Below are 21,618 nucleotides of genomic sequence, written 5' to 3' on the forward strand. Positions count from 1 at the left end.
TTTTAACAGAATCTCGGTATAGGAGTGAGCTATCTGAAGAAATTAAACGAAAAAGAGTCCACAAATGTGCAGCATGTAAACGAAAACTCTTCTCAAAGACGTTCAATAAACCTGGGATACCACCAAAAGGACATAATGACAACGAAAAAGTGACGAACGTTACTGACAACCACCCCTTCATGCTCGAGGGATAATAAACTGAGGTCGAATGACAACGAGGAAGAGAGTGAAGAATGTTTATACTGCTATGACTTCTCCGAAGGAGGCTGGATACAGTGTATTAGCTCCGGACGCTGGGCCCAAGGGATACAAAGTGATAATGACGAGCCTGTCCAGACTTGTGTACTATGTGAAAGTAAGAGGTCTAAATAAAACGTAATACCTTATCGTCACATGATTTCATTATTCCAGTCCTTATTTAAGCTTTAGAGATGAATTCATGCTAGTCACCCATCTTACCCCGCATATGGGGCAAGACGTTGAATTGGTAGTTGACGTTTCAAATCGAGATATTTCTAACTAAATGTAACAAGTTTGCAAGTTTCTTTGCATGCTATTGTAATTCAATGGTTAAGTAAACAAATTATAATCAAACCTACTTGAATTTGTTTATTTTTGTCCCATTTGTAAGGGTTTAAAGTTAGCTTCCCCATCTTGCCGCGCCCTCCCCTACCTCATCATAAACAAAAGAGAAATGCTTTGCGTATAGATATCGTAATTATTACGTACATTACCGTGATCAAGAAAGTACTATACGGTAACGTATTGTTGTGCTACGAAACAGGGTGTCTCACTGTAGCTATACCACAAAAGTTACTACTAAACATGTTTTACTTTCCAGGAGCATTCAGAAAAATTGTGCATATATAAAACAGGTACAATGCAAAATCAATAATATAAATTGCGTCACTCATTAGTAGCGTCGTGATATAATCGGGTAGCTGTCAAATAAACTAACCATTGTGTCATCTGGCATCTCTCAGGAAGTACTTTACATCCAGAATGTATTTTCAAGAAAACCAAGATGTTGCATTAAAATCTCATTAGCAGTACCAGTATACGTTCTAAGTATGTGAGTCTTGTAGTCGTTACGTAATGGTGCAACTAACAAGCAAGAATGTACAAACAACACCACTGTGTCGTCTGTTCACCATAACATTGCAGTCGTAATTACTGTCTTAAATAAGTTCTCTAGGTTCTTGACTGGATAGTTAACTACAAACGGTGTTGCATGTGAACAGTTTCTACGTGTGACAAAGAGTACTAGTAACATCAAGCGAAAAATTTTAAAGCAAAGACTAAGGTAAAAAGCAGATTATTCTCAATAAACGGTTTTTACATGTGCAATGTGGTGAAATCTTTTACCCTTTCTAGTGCGCAGAGTTTCAACTTCAAAGCAGTTATCATGTTTTATACGTCGGTAAGGAATGCTAAAATTTTTCTCAAGGTTAGCATCTATGTTATTTTTCTCTGAGCCAGCCGGCGCACGTGGCTGCCTGTGGTGTGAGTCATTGTCAGTCCCTTTGTTGGCACGCGTCGTTATTGGGGTTTTGGAGACCTAACTTCTACAAATTCACCTTGTCAAGAGGGCCCTGCCCTGTTTGAATCCCGCCAGTTCTGAAAAAATTCAGGTCTGTCGTTACGATTATATTGTCTGTCGTCATGTTGGTAGATTGCATAGTTTCTTTCTTGTCAGTCACATGGCGCAGAATTTCTCCCTGAATCGTAACTGCACGCTGAACTGTTGCGTCTGAAGTTATTCTCTCTCGCTTGATAATAATTATTTTAGTTCCCGTATTGTCTGTTTCTCTGGTTATCTCTGTAATCTACATCTACATCTACATCTACATCTACATGACTACTCTGCAATTCACATTTAAGTGCTTGGCAGAGGGTTCATCGAACCACAATCATACTATCTCTCTACTATTCCACTCCCGAACAGCAAGCGGGAAAAACGAACACCTAAACCTTTCTGTTCGAGCTCTGATTTCTCTTATTTTATTTTGATGATCATTCCTACCTATGTAGGCTGGGCTCAACAAAATAATTTCGCATTCGGAAGAGAAAGTTGATGACTGAAATTTCGTAAAAAGCTCTCGCCGCGACGAAAAACGTCTATGCTGTAATGACTTTCATCCCAACTCGTGTATCATATCTGCCACACTCTCTCCCCTATAACGTGATAATACAAAACGAGCTGCCCTTTTTTGCACCCTTTCGATGTCCTCCGTCAATCCCACCTGGTAAGGATCCCACACCGCGCAGCAATATTCTAACAGAGGACGAACGAGTCTAGTGTAAGCTGTCTCTTTAGTGGACTTGTTGCATCTTCTAAGTGTCCTGCCAATGAAACGCAACCTTTGGCTCGCCTTCCCGACAATATTATCTATGTGGTCCTTCCAACTGAAGTTGTTTGTAATCTTAACACCCAGGTACTTAGTTGAATTCACAGCCTTCAGAATTGTACTATTTATCGAGTAATCGAATTCCAACGGATTTCTTTTGGAACTCATGTGGATCATCTCACACTTTTCGTTATTTAGCGTCAACTGCCACCTGACACACCATACAGCAATCTTTTCTAAATCGCTTTGCAACTGATACTGGTCTTCGGATGACCTTACTAGACGGTAAATTACAGCATCATCTGCGAACAGTCTAAGAGACCTGCTCAGATTGTCACCCAGGTCATTTATATAGATCAGGAACAGTAGAGGTCCCAGGACGCTTCCCTGGGGAACACCTGATATCACTTCAGTTTTACTCGATGATTTGCCGTCTATTACTACGAACTGCGACCTTCCTGACAGGAAATCACGAATCCAGTCGCACAACTGAGACCATACCCCATAGCTCCGGAGCTTGATTAGAAGTCGCTTGTGAGGAACGGTGTCAAAAGCTTTCCTGAAATCTAGAAATACGGAATCAACTTGAGATCCTCTGTCGATAGCGGCCATTACTTCGTGCAAATAAAGAGCTAGCTGCGTTGCACAAGAGCGATGTTTTCTGAAGCCATGCTGATTACGTGTCAATAGATCGTTCCCTTCGAGGTGATTCATAATGTTTGAATACAGTATATGCTCCAAAACCCTACTGCAAACCGACGTCAATGATATAGGTCTGTAGTTAAATGGATTACTCCTACTACCCTTCTTGAACACTGGTGCGACCTGTGCAATTTTCCAATCTGTAGGTACAGATCTATCGGTGAGCGAGCGGTTGTATATGAGTGCTAAGTAGGAAGCTATAGTATCAGCGTAATCTGAAAGGAACCTAATCGGTATACAATCTGGACCTGAAGACTTGCCCGTATCAAGCGATTTGAGTTGCTTCGTAACCCCTAAGGTATCTACTTCTAAGAAACTCATGCTAGCAGATGTTCGTGTTTCAATGTCTGGAATATTCCATTCGTCTTCCCTGGTGAAGGAATTTCGGAAAACTGCGTTCAATAACTTCGCTTTAGCGGCACAGTCGTCGATAACAGTACCATCGGCACTGCGCAGCGAAGGTATTGACTGCGTCTTGCCGCTTGTGTACTTTACATACGACCAGAATTTCTTCGGATTTTCTACCAAATTTCGAGACAATGTTTCGTTGTGGAACCTATTAAAGGCATCTCGCATCGAAGTAAGTGCCAAATTTCGCGCGTCTGTAAATTTAAGCCCATCTTCGGGATTTCGCGTTTTTCTGAACTTCGCATGCTTTTTCCGTTGCCTCTGCAACAGCGTTCGGACCTTTTTTGTGTACCACGGGGGATCCGTTCCATCTCTTACCAATTTATGAGGTATGAATATCTCAATTGCTGTTGTTACTATATCTTTGAATTTGAGCCACATCTCGTCTACATTTGCATAGTCAGTTCGGAAGGAATGGAAATTGTCTTTTAGGAAGGCTTCTAGTGGCACTTTATCCGCTTTTTTAAATAAAATTATTTTGCGTTTGTTTCTGATGGATTTGGAAGAAATGGTATTGAGCCTAGCTACAATGACCTTGTGATCACTAATCCCTGCATCAGTCATGATGCTCTCTATCAGCTCTGGATTGTTTGTGGCTAAGAGGTCAAGTGTGTTTTCGCAACCATTTACAATTTGCGTGGGTTCGTGGACTAACTGCTCGAAATAATTTTCGGAGAAAGCATTTAGGACAATCTCGGAAGACGTTTTCTGCCTACCACCGGTTTTGAACAAGTATTTTTGCCAACATACGGAGGGTAGGTTGAAGTCCCCACCAACTATAACCGTATGAGTGGGGTATTTATTTGTTACGAGACTCAAACTTTCTCTGAACTGTATCATCGGAGTCTGGGGGTCGGTAGAAGGTGCCAATTATTAACTTAATTCGGCTGTTAAGTATAACCTCCAACCATACCAATTCGCACGGAGTATCTACTTCGACTTCACTACAAGATAAACCACTACTGACAGACACAAACACTCCACCACCATTTCTGCCTAATCTATCTTTCCTGAACACCGTCTGAGACTTCGTAAAAATTTCAGCAGAACTTATTTCAGGCTTTAGCCAGCTTTCTGTACCTATAACGATATCACCTTCTGTGCTTTCTATTAGCGCTTGAAGCTCAGGGACTTTTCCAGCGCAACTACAACAATTTACAACTATAATTCCGACTGTTCCTTGATCCAAGCACGTCCTGTAATTGCCAAGAACCCTTTGACATTGCAGCCCATCCCGCACTTTCCCGAGGCCTTCTAACCTAAAAAACCGCCCAGTCCACGCCACACAGCCTCCGCTACCCGTGTAGCCGCCAGCTGACTGTAGTGAACTTCTGACCTATTCGATCTTTCTCTGTAACTATTGTTCTGCCAGTGGTTGTCATACGGGTGGTGTTTGTTTTGGTCACGATTTGCGTTGTACGAATAGCCTTGTCGTGTCCAGTTGTTATTTCTGTCGTCGCGGTATTGTGACGGATGTGACCTGTAATTGTTGTGTCCCTGTTTTCGCTTCCCGCGATTGGCGTTGTCAATTTACAATCCTTGTAACAGTCCCTGAAAAGCTTCAATGTCGTCTTTGCAACGTCCTGCCAAAATAATGTGTCGTAAACGTTCAGGCAATTTGATTAAGCAAATGCGGATGAGTTCAGAGGGGCTGTAAGGGATTGACAGATACTGATTCTAATGCAACATATCTTCAAAATATTTCACAAGACTGGAAAATTCAGATTGTTCGAAGTGTTTCAACATTATGATGTTATGTTTTGCTCGGTATTGTGTAGCTTGAGATCAATATGCTGAGAGGAAGGCATGATAAAATCCTCCTTCACTGTGACAATCGAGAATGAAAGATCGCATTCTTACAGCTGGTTCATTCTCTAAATGGTCACATATAAATTCTAATCTGTGCTCTAATCACCAGTTGGGAGGAAAGCAACGAGAGAATTGATGAAGCCACGCTTGTGGATGAATGTCGTTACCAGAATTCTTAAATGTTTCGAATTTACGTGTACTAATGAACAGCTTATAGTCAAAGTCATCGTGTCGGCGAGTCGCATATCGGTCCTCGTTACGTCGTGTCGACTTTTCCATCTCAAAATTCGGTGGACCTTGCCAATTTCTTTCATAATTTCCGAAATACCCTGCGTTATTATTTTGTGGCTTTTCCGTATTTCTATGTCCCTCTTCCCGTGTTAGAGCGCGAGCGTCCTCTGAAATATGTAATTCTTGTATTACTTGTGCCAACTGATCTTGTACTTCCCGGATATCTCTTTTTTGTTGCGTATTAATTTGATATTGATTTTGTTTAAATTTATTAATTTGTTCACAATCTTCTGTGTCAGTGAAGGCTATGGGTCTTGCGTGATTCAGGTCATCATCTACCTTTGTGAATAAGTTAGTGAACTGATTCGAAAGTTCAGCTACTTTCTCCGATAATGAACTGATTTCCTCACTGTGATTTTCTGAACCAAGTTTCAGAGTGTACATTTGTGTTGAAAACGTATCTACGGTGTCCTTTAAGTTTTCCTGAGTTTTGCAACTTGCGTAACCTAATTTGTAGATGCAACTGAGTCAATTTTAGCTTGCAAGGTGTCGTGCTTTTTTTTTAACAATAGTTTGCAGTTCCTTTATGGCAGCTTCGTGATTCTGAATGCATTTTCATGACGCCAAAAATAGTTTGTGCATGCTCACAAATTTGCGTTTTTAAGTCATTACAGACTTTTTAATATTTCTATTCGATTTTAAGTAGCTCAGCAGTTAAACCTTCACGTGTTTGTTTAAGCGTTTGTACCATTGAGTCTAACTTTTGAAGCTGTTGTCCCATTTGTTGCATTAATTGTAATAACAATGAACTGGTGTCAGGAACATGTTCCTCTGTACTTTTCAGCAGTGCATTTGCACCAGCAACATTCACATTTTGAAAAGCCCAAAATGTGTCTTGACTTGATTGAGAAACGGGATTTGCAAAATTGTGTCCTGTCATTTCGGATCCCTGTGGCAAGCTGTTGCCTACCGACCGATCGACAATACTACCCTCTTCACTAGCTGTTTCACTGTCTACACGATTATTTGTTGCCTGATCCATTCCCCTATGCACAATTTCCAAATTACTATGTTGAACATTAGTGAAATCAGTACGCGGTGGCATTAACACACTACTCTCGTCTTCACTGTCATTTCTCAGATTATTTTGGAGCCTAATATTACGTTTTTCACATGTCATTATTGTCACAATATTTCACACGAGGCCGGCCAAAGTGGCCGAGCGGTTCTAGGCAGTTCAGTCTGTAACCACGCGACCGCTACGGTCGCAGGTTCGAATCCTGTCTCGGGCATGGATGTGTGTGATGTCCTTAGATTAGTTAGGTTTAAGTTGTTTTAGGGGACTGATGACCTCCGATGTTAAGTCCCATAGTGCTCAGAGCCATTTGAACCATTTCACACGATAACACAGAAAAGCACAATTTGAAGAGCATAATAAGAAAACACATTAACGTAGTACTGAAAATAATATCTAGTTAATTGCAAGCGCAGCTACGAAATACTTGGTGCAAATCTACATGCATGCCACAACTGTTTTACACTACAATAATGAAAAACTACAGTTACAGAGGAAATTCTCTATACAATTACGCGCTAGTAATAAACAATTACTACACTAATCACACGAAGTAAAAGAAAAAATCCGTGAGGTTCTTGTGAGGTATCCTCGGCTAACAGTCGAGATATGAAACCTCCACTTAGAAAAATTTATGAATTACTGTGCTGGTAAACCCATTACGTTATTTGATTTTCAAACAGCTGAACAAAACTGAATGTACTCAGACATTTCTCTCTTTACTTATTCTGATCATCACTAAACTGACACACAACATTTTTTAACGCAACGCAATCTGACTTCCAATAATCCCTACAAAAGAATCGCCCTGACTAACAATAACCTTTACCCTTTCATGAATCACTTACCTTACAAAAATCTTCGCTACTCGAACTACTCCAATACAGCGAGCGCCAATACTGCCAGCTAAATAAAGGATTCTAACTACTGAAGGCACTAACTACTGATAGGCATAGTTAGCAAATGAAAGATTTTGATACAGAACAAACACTGTATTTACCTTAGTAGTGTTCAAACGTCATAATATATATCAGTTCATGACATCCAGTCTCCGCTCTCAAAACTGTGCCATCTCTCTTCCCACATCCACCACTGCTGGCGGCTCACCTCCAACTGCGCAACGCTATGCGCTGTTCACATCCAACTGCCCAACACTACAATAGCAAATATTCCAACAATGCAAACCAGCCACAGACTTCACATAGCACAGCCAGTGATTTTCATATAGAGCGGTACGTGGCGTTACTAACATAAAACCTAAACAGCCTACTTACAACTCGTATCCCACTGTATACCCCAAGTTCACTGGTTGGCTTAGTGAGACAACTGAGGATTTCCTCTTCCTCTTGAGTACAGTCCAGATGTGACCCAGATTAAATCCTTTGAAGGCAGCAAGGGTAAGACCTTTTGATGTCGCCAAGTACTGGATAAGAGGAAGTGTGAGAGCAATAGGCATTGTCACAGTGACATTCTTGAACCTTTTTGGCAGATATGGGATGCAGGGGCCTATAAGGTACTTTCTTTGGGCAGCTGCTTCACTCAGAAATCAGATACGAAATTGTCTGATCGTCGATCGGTGTTTGCACAGTAAAAAATTAAATTCAGCGATTTGATGATATATATGAGTGGGTGGAACTCGTGATTCAACATAGTTTTTCACAATGGCTCTTTTCAGCGGCAGCCCCATAAGTAACATCACAATGGTTAGAGCTACAAGAACAAGTTGTAATCATCAGTCGTAATTGTTGTGGCATTCCTGGTCCCTGTTTTGGGCTACCTGGTTCTATTTCTGGAATCACGCCCTTAAGTACCTCGTATCCACTGTATTACCTAAATGACGTTCGTTTCGGTATTATTTCTATTCTGTATTTACACTGGGCTCAACATTCTGGCTTCCTGGACCAAATACTAGCCAACAATAATGAAGGAATTTCGATGTAACAACTATTTCGGTACATAACCCAGTAACATAACGAACATCATGGCGTTGGGAACTTCCACGACAGTTGCACTCTAAATTTTGTTGATAACAGACGCCGTCGGTCTCCCTGAAGCGCTGGTTCGAGATCCCACCCCTACCATTCCCTACCCCGTGCACGACTATACTAGTAGTCTGGCCCCCTTGAGGAAGCAGCCTAGCTGCTGGAAAGGTGTGCGTGAATTCCTGTAAATAGTGTGAACCAAAAACTCAATAGATTTTGTCTAAGGTAGATCGTATACGAGTGAACTAGTTTCAGTTTTAGCAGTAGCAAAGGTATTGGAAGACCTAATCTAAAAGGAGAAGAGTGCAACGTCACAAGCCAAGCAAGGGCTCATTGCTTTAAGAACAGTTCTTGCTGGTCATACTGCCTTCCTACAGCTGCAGCACAACTGTCCAGACAATGACCAATGAAGTTACTTTAGGCTGTGTGGTGTTGTGGCAAGTGGTGTTTGTAACGTCCATGGTGACCAGTCAACAACAAGTTCATCCTAGAGCAAATAAACTGGCCACAAGGCCAGGCTGGGCATCGAATTAACAAGTCATTGAATCAGCTACTCATCAAGCTGGATCCATTGTCGGGTTGGTTTTTCTCTTGAGGGTGCCATGACACAAATTTCATCCAGCAAGGGCCATCTGCCACAGCACCAATGGGCCAAATGTTGAACTGAGGCCTTCCCAGCCACCAAACCAATGGGTGTCCACCATTCTGAGATGCCACTTTGCCCAAATCGAGACAGGGGTTCTCACCCTGGAAGTTCTACACTTCCTTCACTCAAAATGGCTGGGCAATTCCACCGTCGCTCTACTACCGGTATTTCCAGCTCAGACGGACATGCCAGAACCTGATACAGTGCAAATGCCGCCATTCTAGATTGCATACACCTCAGGGCTACACTGTGCGTGAGTGTTAAGTCACACTAGACATAATGTGTGCAGACATCTACACTTCTATGGATTGATTACCATAGTCCATGGGTTTGAAGCTGACATGGACACGAGTCTACCGTAATAATATCCTAGGAAATAGAGGTTTCAGATATTTTGAGCAGCCCACCTACCTCTGATAGTAAAGACATGAAAGTAGGTAGTGGTTTCTGGTACAATCATATGTATTTGGGATTATCCTAGTCTTTCAGTTACCACTGCAGTCTAGTGTCGTCATGAACTCAGATGATCGAGAGCCTGCTACATACATCATCACGTGACCACCATCAGCTTGTCCACACAAAGAAAACTAACACCACTCTATACCAGATATCAAGAAGCAGGGGCACTGAAGACAGACGCAGGCTGTGGGTACAGTGGCATGCAAAGTCGAAAGCGGTTGACACAGAGGAAACTGGATGCCACCAGATGGCACAGAAGATGGCTCGCTCCTCTGTGACCTTGTGGTGGTGCGAGTTGACACTTGTGCTCAGAACAAGGAGTGGACCTGCTGGCAGGAGCCGTCAGCCACACAAACCAGCCTAATGGTGGGTGGCCGCGCCTGCGCCCGTGGTGGATGGGGGCTGACTGTGAAGGGCTCCGAGCTGCCCGAGTACGGGAAGACGCCGCCGAGGATATACTTGTAGTGGCCCAAATGCCGCAGCCGGTACACGCCGGGCTCCACGTCCTCGGGCACCGACCACACCACCGTCGCTTCGCTCATCCCCAGTGGAGTGAACGTCCGCCGCCAGAGGAACCTGCCGGCAACCGTATGTTGTAACTTGTTATCATTAAAGTAACGTGAACAGAAAGGAAAAAGCTTAGGGCATACTTAAGCCACACCGACTCCAACACATCACACTGCCTCACCTTGGTTGAAATACAATACCCAGCAGTCAGATCTAATAGCCTGGACTTTCATATACACTACATCACCATAATCATCCACACCCTCTCCATCCCGTTCATTATTATCGTCATCCATACCGCCCTCAATCTCGCGATTCTTGTTGTCTCCACATTCACGTCTTCCTCGTATTATCCTCGGAATCGTCATCCTCATAATTCTGCTGATCCTCAGCCTTACTGTAATCATAACTGTCCTTCACGTTGTTTTCGTCCTCACCATCACAAACGCTATCGTTGCCATCATCCTTTCTGATCGTTCTTATTCCACTTAGTATCCCTGGAATTCATTGATGTAACACCTCGACTCAATCCCCATTAAAGTCTCTTTCGTTTAACTGTTCTTGACAGCTATGTTGAAAAAGAAGTTATAGACATATTTGACTTACTACGTGCTGCGTGTTACATTTATCACACACACACACACACACACACACACACACACAGAGGAAAAGAAACCATACATGTCAAACTTAATTAATGATTTCAGGTGCAATTGGTCCTCCACCGAAAAATGTTCACCCACTACAAAGAGATGAATTTTTTTCCGTTAGGACTTTTTCTACTTTCTTCTCAGCTCTTAATCACTCTTTCTTTCTGTAGTCTCTCAGCGAAAATTTGTGAAATGGCTGCATATGTCGGGCACAATAACATAAAATTTAATACTGAAACTGCTTATGTAGAGCATCACTGGCCATCTTTAAATCACAAAATGAATAACTGTTAATGCACTTTTCTCTGTGTACTTGTGTGTAAACTACTGCTTTCATGTATGATGTCGAGTTGGCCAATGAAAGGTGAAATCGCTAATTCAAGTTTTACATGTTCTCCATTTTAAGATTAATTTCACCAAAAAAAGGGGGGGGGGGCTTGTCCCGGCTTATACAAAAGCCTACATCAATTTTTCTGTATGTAAGAAAAATCCAAAATCATTTAGACCTATCATTAAGAATATTATTTGTAATAGGATAAAAGAGCTTTACGCTAAAAGAGAGCGTCTTAACGAAGAAGCATACCATTTGTACCTAAATATCACAAACATTTATCGTGTTAACTATAATTTTAATATTGACGACATGTGGTCGCAAATTAGCGAACATCTAGAGATTTGTAAAATATGTATAATGCACAAACACGAGAAGAAGCTTAGCAATCTTTTTTGTCTGCTTTCTAATGAAAAATGCTCTCAGAATACATTTCAAAAAAGCAGTCACGTCTTTCATGAAAGAATTTTAAATAAAACCAACATCGGCTTTACTCAGAATGAAAAAGTCCTGTTAGGAAAAGGACTAAAATACAATGTCAGGCCTAACGTGTCAGACAGAGATGTGAGAGAAAATATGCTTGTTTATTTATAAATAGGTCTCGATTATCATAAGATAGATAATGCTTCTCAAGCCAGAATTGCGTATGATGTAACCCACATGCTAGAGAAAAATACAGCTACTTTGCTTACTGCTACGCATAACGACAGATTTTAGTAACTTCCATTAATAATAAACTTAAAACAGCAAATGCTTCAATAACTAAATCCGATAAGGGTTGTTGTCTAGTCATTGCTTATATTTCTGAGTATATTTCTAAAACTGAAAATTTCTTCAGTGTAAACAAAATATCGGAGCTGCATGATGATCCGACTCCTAAATCACAGAAAGAAGTGAGGTCAGCCATTAACAATGCAAAATTTCTTATAAAAGCTTTCCAAAAGAAACTACTCATCAATATGAACCCTCAGCCCCCTAAACTTCGGTCACCGTTCAAAATTCATAAACCTAATCATCCAATCCGTCCAATCTCCTATAGCATGAATACCACATATCACGATTTGGCCCGATTTCTACACGAAACTTTGTAAAATCTTTCGTTTTCTAAAATAATTATTCCGTCCCTAACAGCCACGTTTTGCTCCAAAATATTAAAAACATAGTATGCAGTTCAGACACCAAGCTCTTATGCTCAGATATTAAAACTGTTTATTCCAATGTCCCGGTACATGAGATGCTCATCATTGTGGAAGAAAATTTATGTCAGTTTAAAAAAGATCTATCAAATGAAGAGATTGCCGATTTTATTAATCTCATTAATGTCGTTGTCAAGTACAACTACTTTGAATTCAACGGAGAACTGTACCAGCAGTCTGATGGGCTCGCTATGGGTAACCCGTTAGCCGGAATTCTTGCAGACATCTTTATCAATTCCGTGGAAAAAAAGCTGTTTAACCGTATCTCAGCCGCTTCTCTAGGTATCCTTTCTTACACAAGATACGTTGATGATATTCCAGTCATCTCTAACGGACCCGCCGATAGAATTGATCATATATTTAAACTTTCTAACGACCTCCATGAAAAAATTTCTTTCACTACTGAACATTATTTATACTTGACGCTTACAATAGAAGACCATAACATCACTTTCAATATTTTTCGAAAAGAAACGTATACTGACCAAATCGTGCCTACTTCCTCTTTTCATTCACACTCTCAAAAAATGGCCTTTTTTCACTCAGCCGTCCACCGAGCCACCTCTATACCACTTTCAACAGAAAAGTTTAATGAGGAGATTAATTTACTTAAAACCATAGCAGTCAATAATGAATATACGCCTAACATAGCGGACGATATCCTAAAAAAGAAAACTGCAAGAACTACCACGCTCAACACCTCATGCATTGAAATTAACCCAAAAAAAACGTTTTTCTAGTCCTTTCGTAGGACCCATTTCCTATCAGATTCAGCGCATGCTTCGCAACAAATACAACTGCAATGTTGCCTTCTCTACTAATAATAATCTGAAGAGAAACTTCATTCATAATTTGAAGTCCAGAAAGTTTTGGCGTTTATAAGATCATCTGTGATACCTGCTCCTCCTATTATATAGGGCAAACCGGACGTGCTTTCACCGTCAGATGTAAAGAACATCTTTTGAGAAAGAACGGCACCAGTCCCATAAATGCATCCTTTGCCGATCACCTCTTAATTACTGGACACGTTCCTAAAGCCGTAGGCGATAGCAATATTCTGCGTACCGAAAAGAAGGGGTGTAGGTTAGATGTTTTAGAGGAATTGGAGATTTTTAAACATCTCTCTCGTCATGATGGCCTCATTCTCAACGAACAGCTGTAGCTGCGAAACAAAAACTTTTTCGACGCTATAAAGCCATTGCTGGATCTTTGATTCAGATTTCCTCATGCAGTTTGCCGAAATGGTGTTTTCCTGTTACATCTTTGCTGTTTTCTTGTATGTCATAACTGACGTCTTTTTACGTTACAAAATGTATCTCTGTTTAAAGCAGATAAATATGTAACCTCATCCTGTTATTATTAGTGCTTCCGTCATGCCTGAATCAGTTTCATCACAATTTCATGTGTCTAAGTTTGAATGTACAGTAGCCTAGTTGTTTCTGCGGCTACTAGATGGCGCTCGTAGCAACACCATGTTTACTTGCCAGCACTTTCTAACGTGGACACCTCAGTCTTGTTGCAACCCGTGTTCACTCAAGTACGAGCAGCCTTTAGTGGCTCGCCATCTTATATACAACTATTCATGAGGTCGCCTTTCCGGCTTAGATTTTTTAAAATGTGAATTGTAACTACTGCATCTCTTTCCAGTCAGTACAAACATTAATTTTATTAATTTATTATATACCTGGTAAGTTTTAGAACAGCTAATTTAATTCTGAAGACGACGCCCATACTAGCATCGAAACCTGGTCAATTTTGACTTAATATTTGTGACCGAGGGCTTATTTGTTCTAATGTAATTCTGACACGGTCACTGAACCTTAGCAGCTATGTTCAAAGTTGTACAGGCGAAATTGCTAATTCAAGTTTTACACGTTATCCATTTTAAGATTAATTTTATCAATCCATGATGGGTGCTTCACGACTGAAACTTCTTGGTTTCCAAAATGGCTGAAACGGTTTGATTTTCTTGCTCTGTAATTATTATCCGGCTTGAATATCTTCAACATCTGAAGAGAGGTACTTTTCAGTGTCACTGATCCATTTCATTTTGTTCTTTTCACCGTTAAAATACTGAATAATTTATTTCATGGACCGGCTTTCTCTGATCTTTTTTTCAATAAGTGCAGTAATAAGAGACAGGACGCATTAGGAAGATGGGAGCTTCAAATGACAATCTAGTCACCCAGCTCTAGGTGCTTCCTGGTTTTCTAGATTACGTAAGGTAAATACTGAAAAGGTACCTTTCAAAAAGGACACAGCGATTTCATTCCCTGTCCTTGCACTTTATTAGCTTATGTTCCATCTCTAAAGAAGTCGTTGTCGGCGTAGTCGATGGGAAAAATCTTCCTACCACTGTCCGGTTCCGATTCCAGAGGTTTTCGAAGAAAATTTCTTTCTTTCTTTTTTTCCTTCGTCAGTTTTCCTCTGGTTTGAGAGTCCATTTTCACTTAATTGCATGGAGTATCTGGGTCTTACAATTTCAATACTTCCTTTGTATATCTTGCACATTAGCACTTTCTGAAACTTAAAATCGAAAGCCTATTTTCCCACGTACTCGATATTTCACTGCTAAAAAAAGTTTCTGGTCACACTCATCTATTTAACTCGCAGACTAATTTTTATGCAGTTCCTCTCAGCCTAATTTTCTATCCTCATCTCTGGCTTGGAATATGCACGTTTGCCAACAAGCTCCAAACTTTCAGTTTTCATAAATTTTGTTGCGTTGAAATTCGCCGCGTGTCATGTTTCCCCCGACTGCATCACAAAGGATGCCAGCAAACACTGGACTGCTGTTAAGTCTTTCTTTCCCTTCACGTCACTGCTGACCTGCTTTACAGAAGGATTTACGGTGTTTTGACAGTTTTTCTGCTGAGGTTGGAACGCTGTTACAGGTACCATGCAGAAATAATGAGTACGAAAGAAAATTTGCACTCGTAGTTTAGTTTACATGCCTTCAGTAGGTGTTGATATGTAAATCGAGTGTCGGACAGCGACTGGAAAGTGGTGCATGACGCAAACAGAACAAATGAAGGGACGAATGAAATTCCTTGCTGTTCTAAGCCAGGGTAGGCAATAGCAGCTAAAGTTAACGCTGGATTCAGCGACGTGAGTCTGTCGATTGTTCGGGAAACTGCAGGAGCTGCGAGCGGCTGTTAATAACTTGTTGTTGGTAACGGTATGAAAACAAGATGTATATTCACCAAAGCTACTGACAAGTTGGTGAGTGGAGGCCTTTCTTTCTGGAAGAGCTTATGATTTCCACTAACTCGGTCACGTATTACCTAGCGGGGTCGGAAAATATTGTTATGATTTTTATGTTATTCGTACGACATGAAAATGATGACTACTTTGTGCGACCCTTAGGACAGCGCGACGAAGGTGATGAAAAAACATAAATTGACCAAAGTTTGAAGGTAACACGCCAGCTGTCTCGCGAAATACTACTTACTTGAATCAGGTAGCTAGTAAAATACTACATCCCTCACGTATCACTCCGGTAAGGCCCTCTAAGTCAAGGTTAGCGACTACAGAGGTGTTTAAGCAGTATTTCTTCCCGCGCTCTACACGCTAATGGAACGAGTGTTAGAGATATTTAAGCAGTCTTTCTACTCGCACTCCGTACACTAACATAACAGTTGTTTGTGTGGTTTATGATTACGGACCACTTTTCTTTCATGAACTGTCACAATCTCTTTATAGGCGCAAATGCTGGAAATGGCTGCAGTTTTGTAAAACCTAAATCGTAGAGCAAATATATGTGTACTCCTACGCAATTCCTTTATCAACAAATACGAGGGCTGTCCAGAAAGTAACTTACGATTGATCGCGAAATGAAAATCACAGTGAAAATCAAAAATGTTTCATTTGTAACATTTAGCTACACCTTTCAGCTACTTCTCTACGTAGTCGCCGTTCTGACTCAGACATTCGTCATAGCGTTGTACCAACTTTCCAATACCCTCATCATAGAAGGCAGCCGCCAGTGCTTTCCGCCAGTTCTCTACGCTGGCCTAAAGCACGTTGTCTTTGTCAAAATGTTGTCTTCATAGCCAGCGGTTCGTTTGAAAAAGAGATGAAACTCAGTGGGAGACAATTACGGGCTGTATTGTGGGTAACCAAACATTACCAATTGAAACGATGCAGGAACATCTTCATTGCCCCTGCAGAATGAGGCTGAGAATTGTCTTGAAGAAGAAACCGCACGACAGTTATGTAATGTTGGTTGCATAGCTTCAGGGGAAAATTCTCACCAGGCCCACGTACTAGGTGGGAGACACTATTTTCTATAACATCTTTACCAGCTCACTAAGAGCTCAGGAATGAAAAGAGCGACAGAATTCTACCGAGAGTCATACTAGAGGCACTGCCCAACACATCTTTGCAAAGCTTTATCGGATTTTCATAGTCGTTTCCATTTAGCGACCGATCGTAACTTACTTTCTGGACAGCCCTCGTATATAAATTGATTCCGATTTTTAATAGAGAAAATATTTAATTTTGTGCTAGTAAATAATAAATAAACCAGAAGTCTAAAGTGACGTCGCACTAAAATAAAGTTTCGCCGTTTTAGAAAGCTAACAGCTCAGATGTCGAACTGTCTGCAAAAAGCGACAACTTACTGTGATATCAGCTACACGGACGGATATTTTACTTTCACTGTGTAACTTAGTTTCAGGAAGCTGCAAAAAACACAGGCTTCAACCCCATCTCCTGAACAACTCGTCAGTTTTATTACTGTCTCTGTTTATTGTTATATCCAAGAAATTTACTTGCTTTTGTGTTTCTTTTTCCGTGGTGAACCGAATATTTTTATGTGTATTGTTTATGTGTGCTTGAATTCTATCTATTTTCTCTGTTGGTTCATCTACCATACAGATTATGTAATCCACATATCTGTACTAGTAAACAATTTTGTATCTTTTCTTTGTCACGACTGTATCTAAGATTGTGTTTTCTATGTGGTTGATGAATATGTTTGCCAATGTTCCTGATACGACGGATCCCATCGGAAACTCATCTCTTTGTAAGTAAAATCTGTTTTAAAATTGGAAGTAATTTTGGGATGTGGTTGCTTTGAGAGCTTTATTTACTTCATTAATATTGTCTGCAGGTAGTTTTTCGTGTGACAGTAAGTTTCCTTCAGCTAGTTTTATTAAGTATGCAACAGATATATAGATGTCGACGTTATCTACGTCGAAATAGATGAGTGATGCTCTTTGTTGAATGTGTAAGCCTTTTATTTGTGTTATGAGTTCATTTGTGTTTTTCACTATCCTGCTGTTCTTCATTTCATAACGTTGAATTATGATTTTTTCACGTGTTTTGCCACACCGTACGATGGTCCGATCATGAAATTGATTACAAGCTTCAACAGAATAAGGGGTTTGTGACTTTTTGGTTGGGTCCTAAGTGTTGGTGGTTTTGGATTCCATTGTGTGACGTGTTGTTTTTGTTTATCTGTGATTATGTGTTTTATGTCATTTAGGTTGTTTTTTATGTATGTCTGGAAACGTCCTGTTGCATCACATTTCAGTTTTATGATGTTGTTAGAGGAGATAAAATCTGTACTTTTTTCTGTATATTTTTCTCTTTTGATCAGTATTGTGTTCTTCTCTTTATCAACTCTTGTGACTATAATATTGTTAGACTGTAGTTTTTCATTTAATTTCTTACTGCTCTTGTGACTTTAACACTGTTAGACTGTAGTTTTACTTTTAATTTCTTAACGATGTTGTTTTCTGGTTGAAGTTTCCTGTTTCACTCTTTCTTTGACATGATGAAGGTATTGTTTATTTATTTATTAATAAATTCTTGTGTTAGCCCAATATTTGCCGCGCTATTTTCTTATTTGTCTTCCTCTGTCATGACGCTTTTCGTTTTTGCAATCAGATTTTCTATGTAGCGGTTATCTATATTTGTACTGATGCTGTGTTTCAGCCTTTTCTGTAACATCTGTGTCTCTTTCTCTGATAATTCTGTATCTGTATCTGTATCTGTACTTATTTTTGGGTGACATTTGTGGTGGGGGGTGTGTTGTACTTTTTTGTGATTTTCTTACTGGTTATTTTTGTTTGTGAGTGTTCTGATTTTTAACCTGTGTCTGTTCTGAGCATATTATTGTGTTCTCGCTGCGATGTGTTAAATTTTTTTGTGTTGTGTTGATCGCCACTACAGGGTTGTTAATAAATACAGCTTACTCGAGATGTGCATCTTACAACATTCTGTAAAGCACGAATTTCTTATTATAAAGCGATTTGATTTAATTTTTAACCAAGTCTTTTCTGCAAATGACTTCGTTCTTTGTGCCATCAAAGAGTTGTTTCTGACATTAACATTAATGTTGCTAGGAACTACAATATTTATTTTGCAAGTCTGACGAGACAAGACATGAAAATTATTAGAGTGAACAATAACAACACAAAACTCCTCCCAGTACAAGAAAACTTTCACATACAAAGAGACCTTGCAATGAAAAAAAAGTAATTAACAACCAAACAATGTAAGCAATAACTCCCTGATTATGTTAACCACAAAAAAGTAACGAAAGAAATATGAAACAGAACCAGAGTATTAACTAATGACTCTTTCTCTCTCTCTCTCTCTCTCTCTCTCTCTCTCTCTCTCACACACACACACACACACACACACACACACACACGCGCGCACACACAAACACGCACACACAAAACAAATGAAAAATGTCAAACCACACACACAACACAAACAAAAGACGGGAGATAAACACACTTATACAGTTGGCAACATTACATTCTATAAATACACACATATAGATCACAAAATAAGAGTAAAAAGTGCATCTGATGTCTTATAATAAATGTGGGCGAAAAACGGGTGACATTAGAATCAAGTTTAAAGATTTTCCGTGAGTTCGCAGCTGTCCGTAGTTGTTTGTAAACATACTTTTGTAAATAAGCGAAGATGCGCACAAGTTCCCAGTGGTTCTAATTTCGCTCAATAGAGATCGTACCTTTGCGCTCGACATGGACATCTTGTTCATTGCAACTGTTTTACACTGTTAATAATTCCACATAACTACATTCATGTTTCATTTTTAAAAACATGCAGTTATAATTGCAAAACACGTCAGAATTCAACTCTTTTAAGGTAAACCATGTTAACCATTTTCGGACTATATGTTTTTAAAATTAAAACATGTCCATTTCCTCATGTGGTTATATGGCGCAAAACTTTTTAAAATCTATTTGACTACTATTGTTTTTATCATTTCACGCCGCTTGCCTGCACCACAATTGAAATCTGTATGATTTCTGTGCTTGTACTGCATGTATATATGAGCAATGTCACACGTTTTCTATTATAAAAGCAATATATATATATATATATATATATATATATATATATATATATATATATATATATATGCCCATCATATTATTTACTAGCATTTGGCAGTTTCAGTTACACTAGACAATTGCCTAATATGAAGATCGAGACCGGTAGTACGAACTCAAAACCTTCTTAAAAAAGCAACTGGAGCGAGTTTTTATTAATCCGAAAATATTCTGAAAGAGATACTTATAGTCTTCATTCCGCTGAATGACATCTCAGCTGTTACCAAACAGGAGATTGTACATTATGATGGTGTATATGCATTATGAAAATACTTCGATGAAATTATTTACACTCTGTTATGACAGAAAGTCTATTTCTTATGAGTTTTTTTGATAAAAACGCTGAAAAAGTAAAACCTTATACAGCTGTTAATTTAGTATTCGGCAATGGAAATATTGAAATTCGAATGGTGTACTGAAGCTCCACACATCAAATTCACTGCTTATTAAAAATCGACAGAGGTAGATGGTGATAGCTTTCTTACCCCAGAAAGACGATAGTGTTGTAACCGCGATCGCAGGTCCTGCAGGTTAGACTTTCCACCAGTAACATTCGTTGAACGGTATGCCCTGCCTCTAGGCGCACCAGCCTACTACGGAGGTCGCTAACAGAGCGGGAAAATTTCATGTCAAGCCTAGCGTGGAGCAAATAGTGCGGAGCTTACTGTCACTGCGCCTGCGCCTCAAAATATAACCTGTGCTCGGCGGCTTAGCCGGCAGAGTTCCAGCGAGAGCGAGTCGGGTTTCCAGTTCCCGACGCAGTTGCAGTTACAGCACCCATTCATTGGAGTCAGCTTTCCGAAAAGGATCCGCCGCTCATCAACAATGCAGGATACCACCACGGCAGCGTATTCGCTGGGAAGTTGATAGTAGCGTCCACCAATTGGAATTAGAACTGGACTGTGACAGGCTAAGACTTCTATAACCTGATGTTCACTATTATGTTATAGACTTCATAAACGCTTTGGGAATATAATTTGTAGTCACTTCAGTAGTTGTGCTTAATATCTGAGCGTGTCTGATGTCGTTGGTTTGGAGTAGCACCCCCGTTCACACTGATATATCGGCAGCATGTTGCGGTCTGTTGTCGACATAAAGTGAATTTAACACAGATAGTCATATTGTGCATTAGCGACAAGTAATGTTACTACGGGCAGTATACAAAAATACATAAATACTGAAAATGATGATGCAGCAACACGAACTTTTCTCATTCGCAAACGTTTTTTGATTTCAGAAAAGCCTGTGACTCAGTTGTCCGCGACTCAACCTTACAGATATTAAAATGGAAAACTGTCTATATCTGAAAACACCTGCAATAGTAAAACAGTGAAAAATACAATTTCCAATGTTAAATTTATGAGGAACTCTCAGAACTGTTACAAATCGAAGTCGAAATAAGAAAAGAACATACATGGATTAACTCAAAATTATGGAACACTACACTCGGGATCCTGTGTTTTTATACGTATTAGAATAATTTTAATTACCATGGCTTTTTGAATGTGTTTCGGCGCCATCAGTAACTGAATACACGCCATGGTCGTTTGTGCACTTGGTCCCAGCAGGTGAAGGGGAATCTCACTCTCCCTAACGCCTCCGCTACGGCTCCGTGCTCTCTTGCCGATGTAGTAAGCAATATATCCTGTGCTTCTCCACTGTACCGTACAGATCTGTCGAAATTTCGAAAGTGTCTTACAGAAAGATTTTAGCAAAGGGAGAAAGTTAAGTTTTAACCTCATGGCCATGAAGAGATGGTTAACGATGGACTTCAAGCTATGACAGGACGAAGCCAAGACGAAGCCAAGAAGGCAATCGGCCACGTTCTTTCTAAATGAACTCTCCTATTATTCACCTAGATCTATGAAGAGAAACGGAAGGAAAAGTAAATCTGGATA

At 40.0% G+C, this 21,618-nt stretch overlaps 1 protein-coding gene across 1 annotated transcript in view; it reads right to left on the reverse strand.

Annotated features, from left to right (window-relative positions):
• Positions 1-9,410: 9,410 nt before the first annotated feature.
• LOC126336506 (neutral ceramidase-like) overlaps positions 9,411-21,618 on the reverse strand; it is a 313,334-nt gene continuing 301,126 nt past the window's right edge. The window contains exon 14 of the mRNA XM_050000282.1: positions 9,411-10,236. Within this exon, the coding sequence (XP_049856239.1) occupies positions 9,969-10,236 (268 nt within the window). The 3' untranslated portion in view covers positions 9,411-9,968. The remainder of the gene's footprint in view (positions 10,237-21,618) is intronic.

Source organism: Schistocerca gregaria, chromosome 2, assembly GCF_023897955.1.
Source record: "Schistocerca gregaria isolate iqSchGreg1 chromosome 2, iqSchGreg1.2, whole genome shotgun sequence".
Lineage (NCBI taxonomy): Eukaryota > Metazoa > Arthropoda > Insecta > Orthoptera > Acrididae > Schistocerca > Schistocerca gregaria.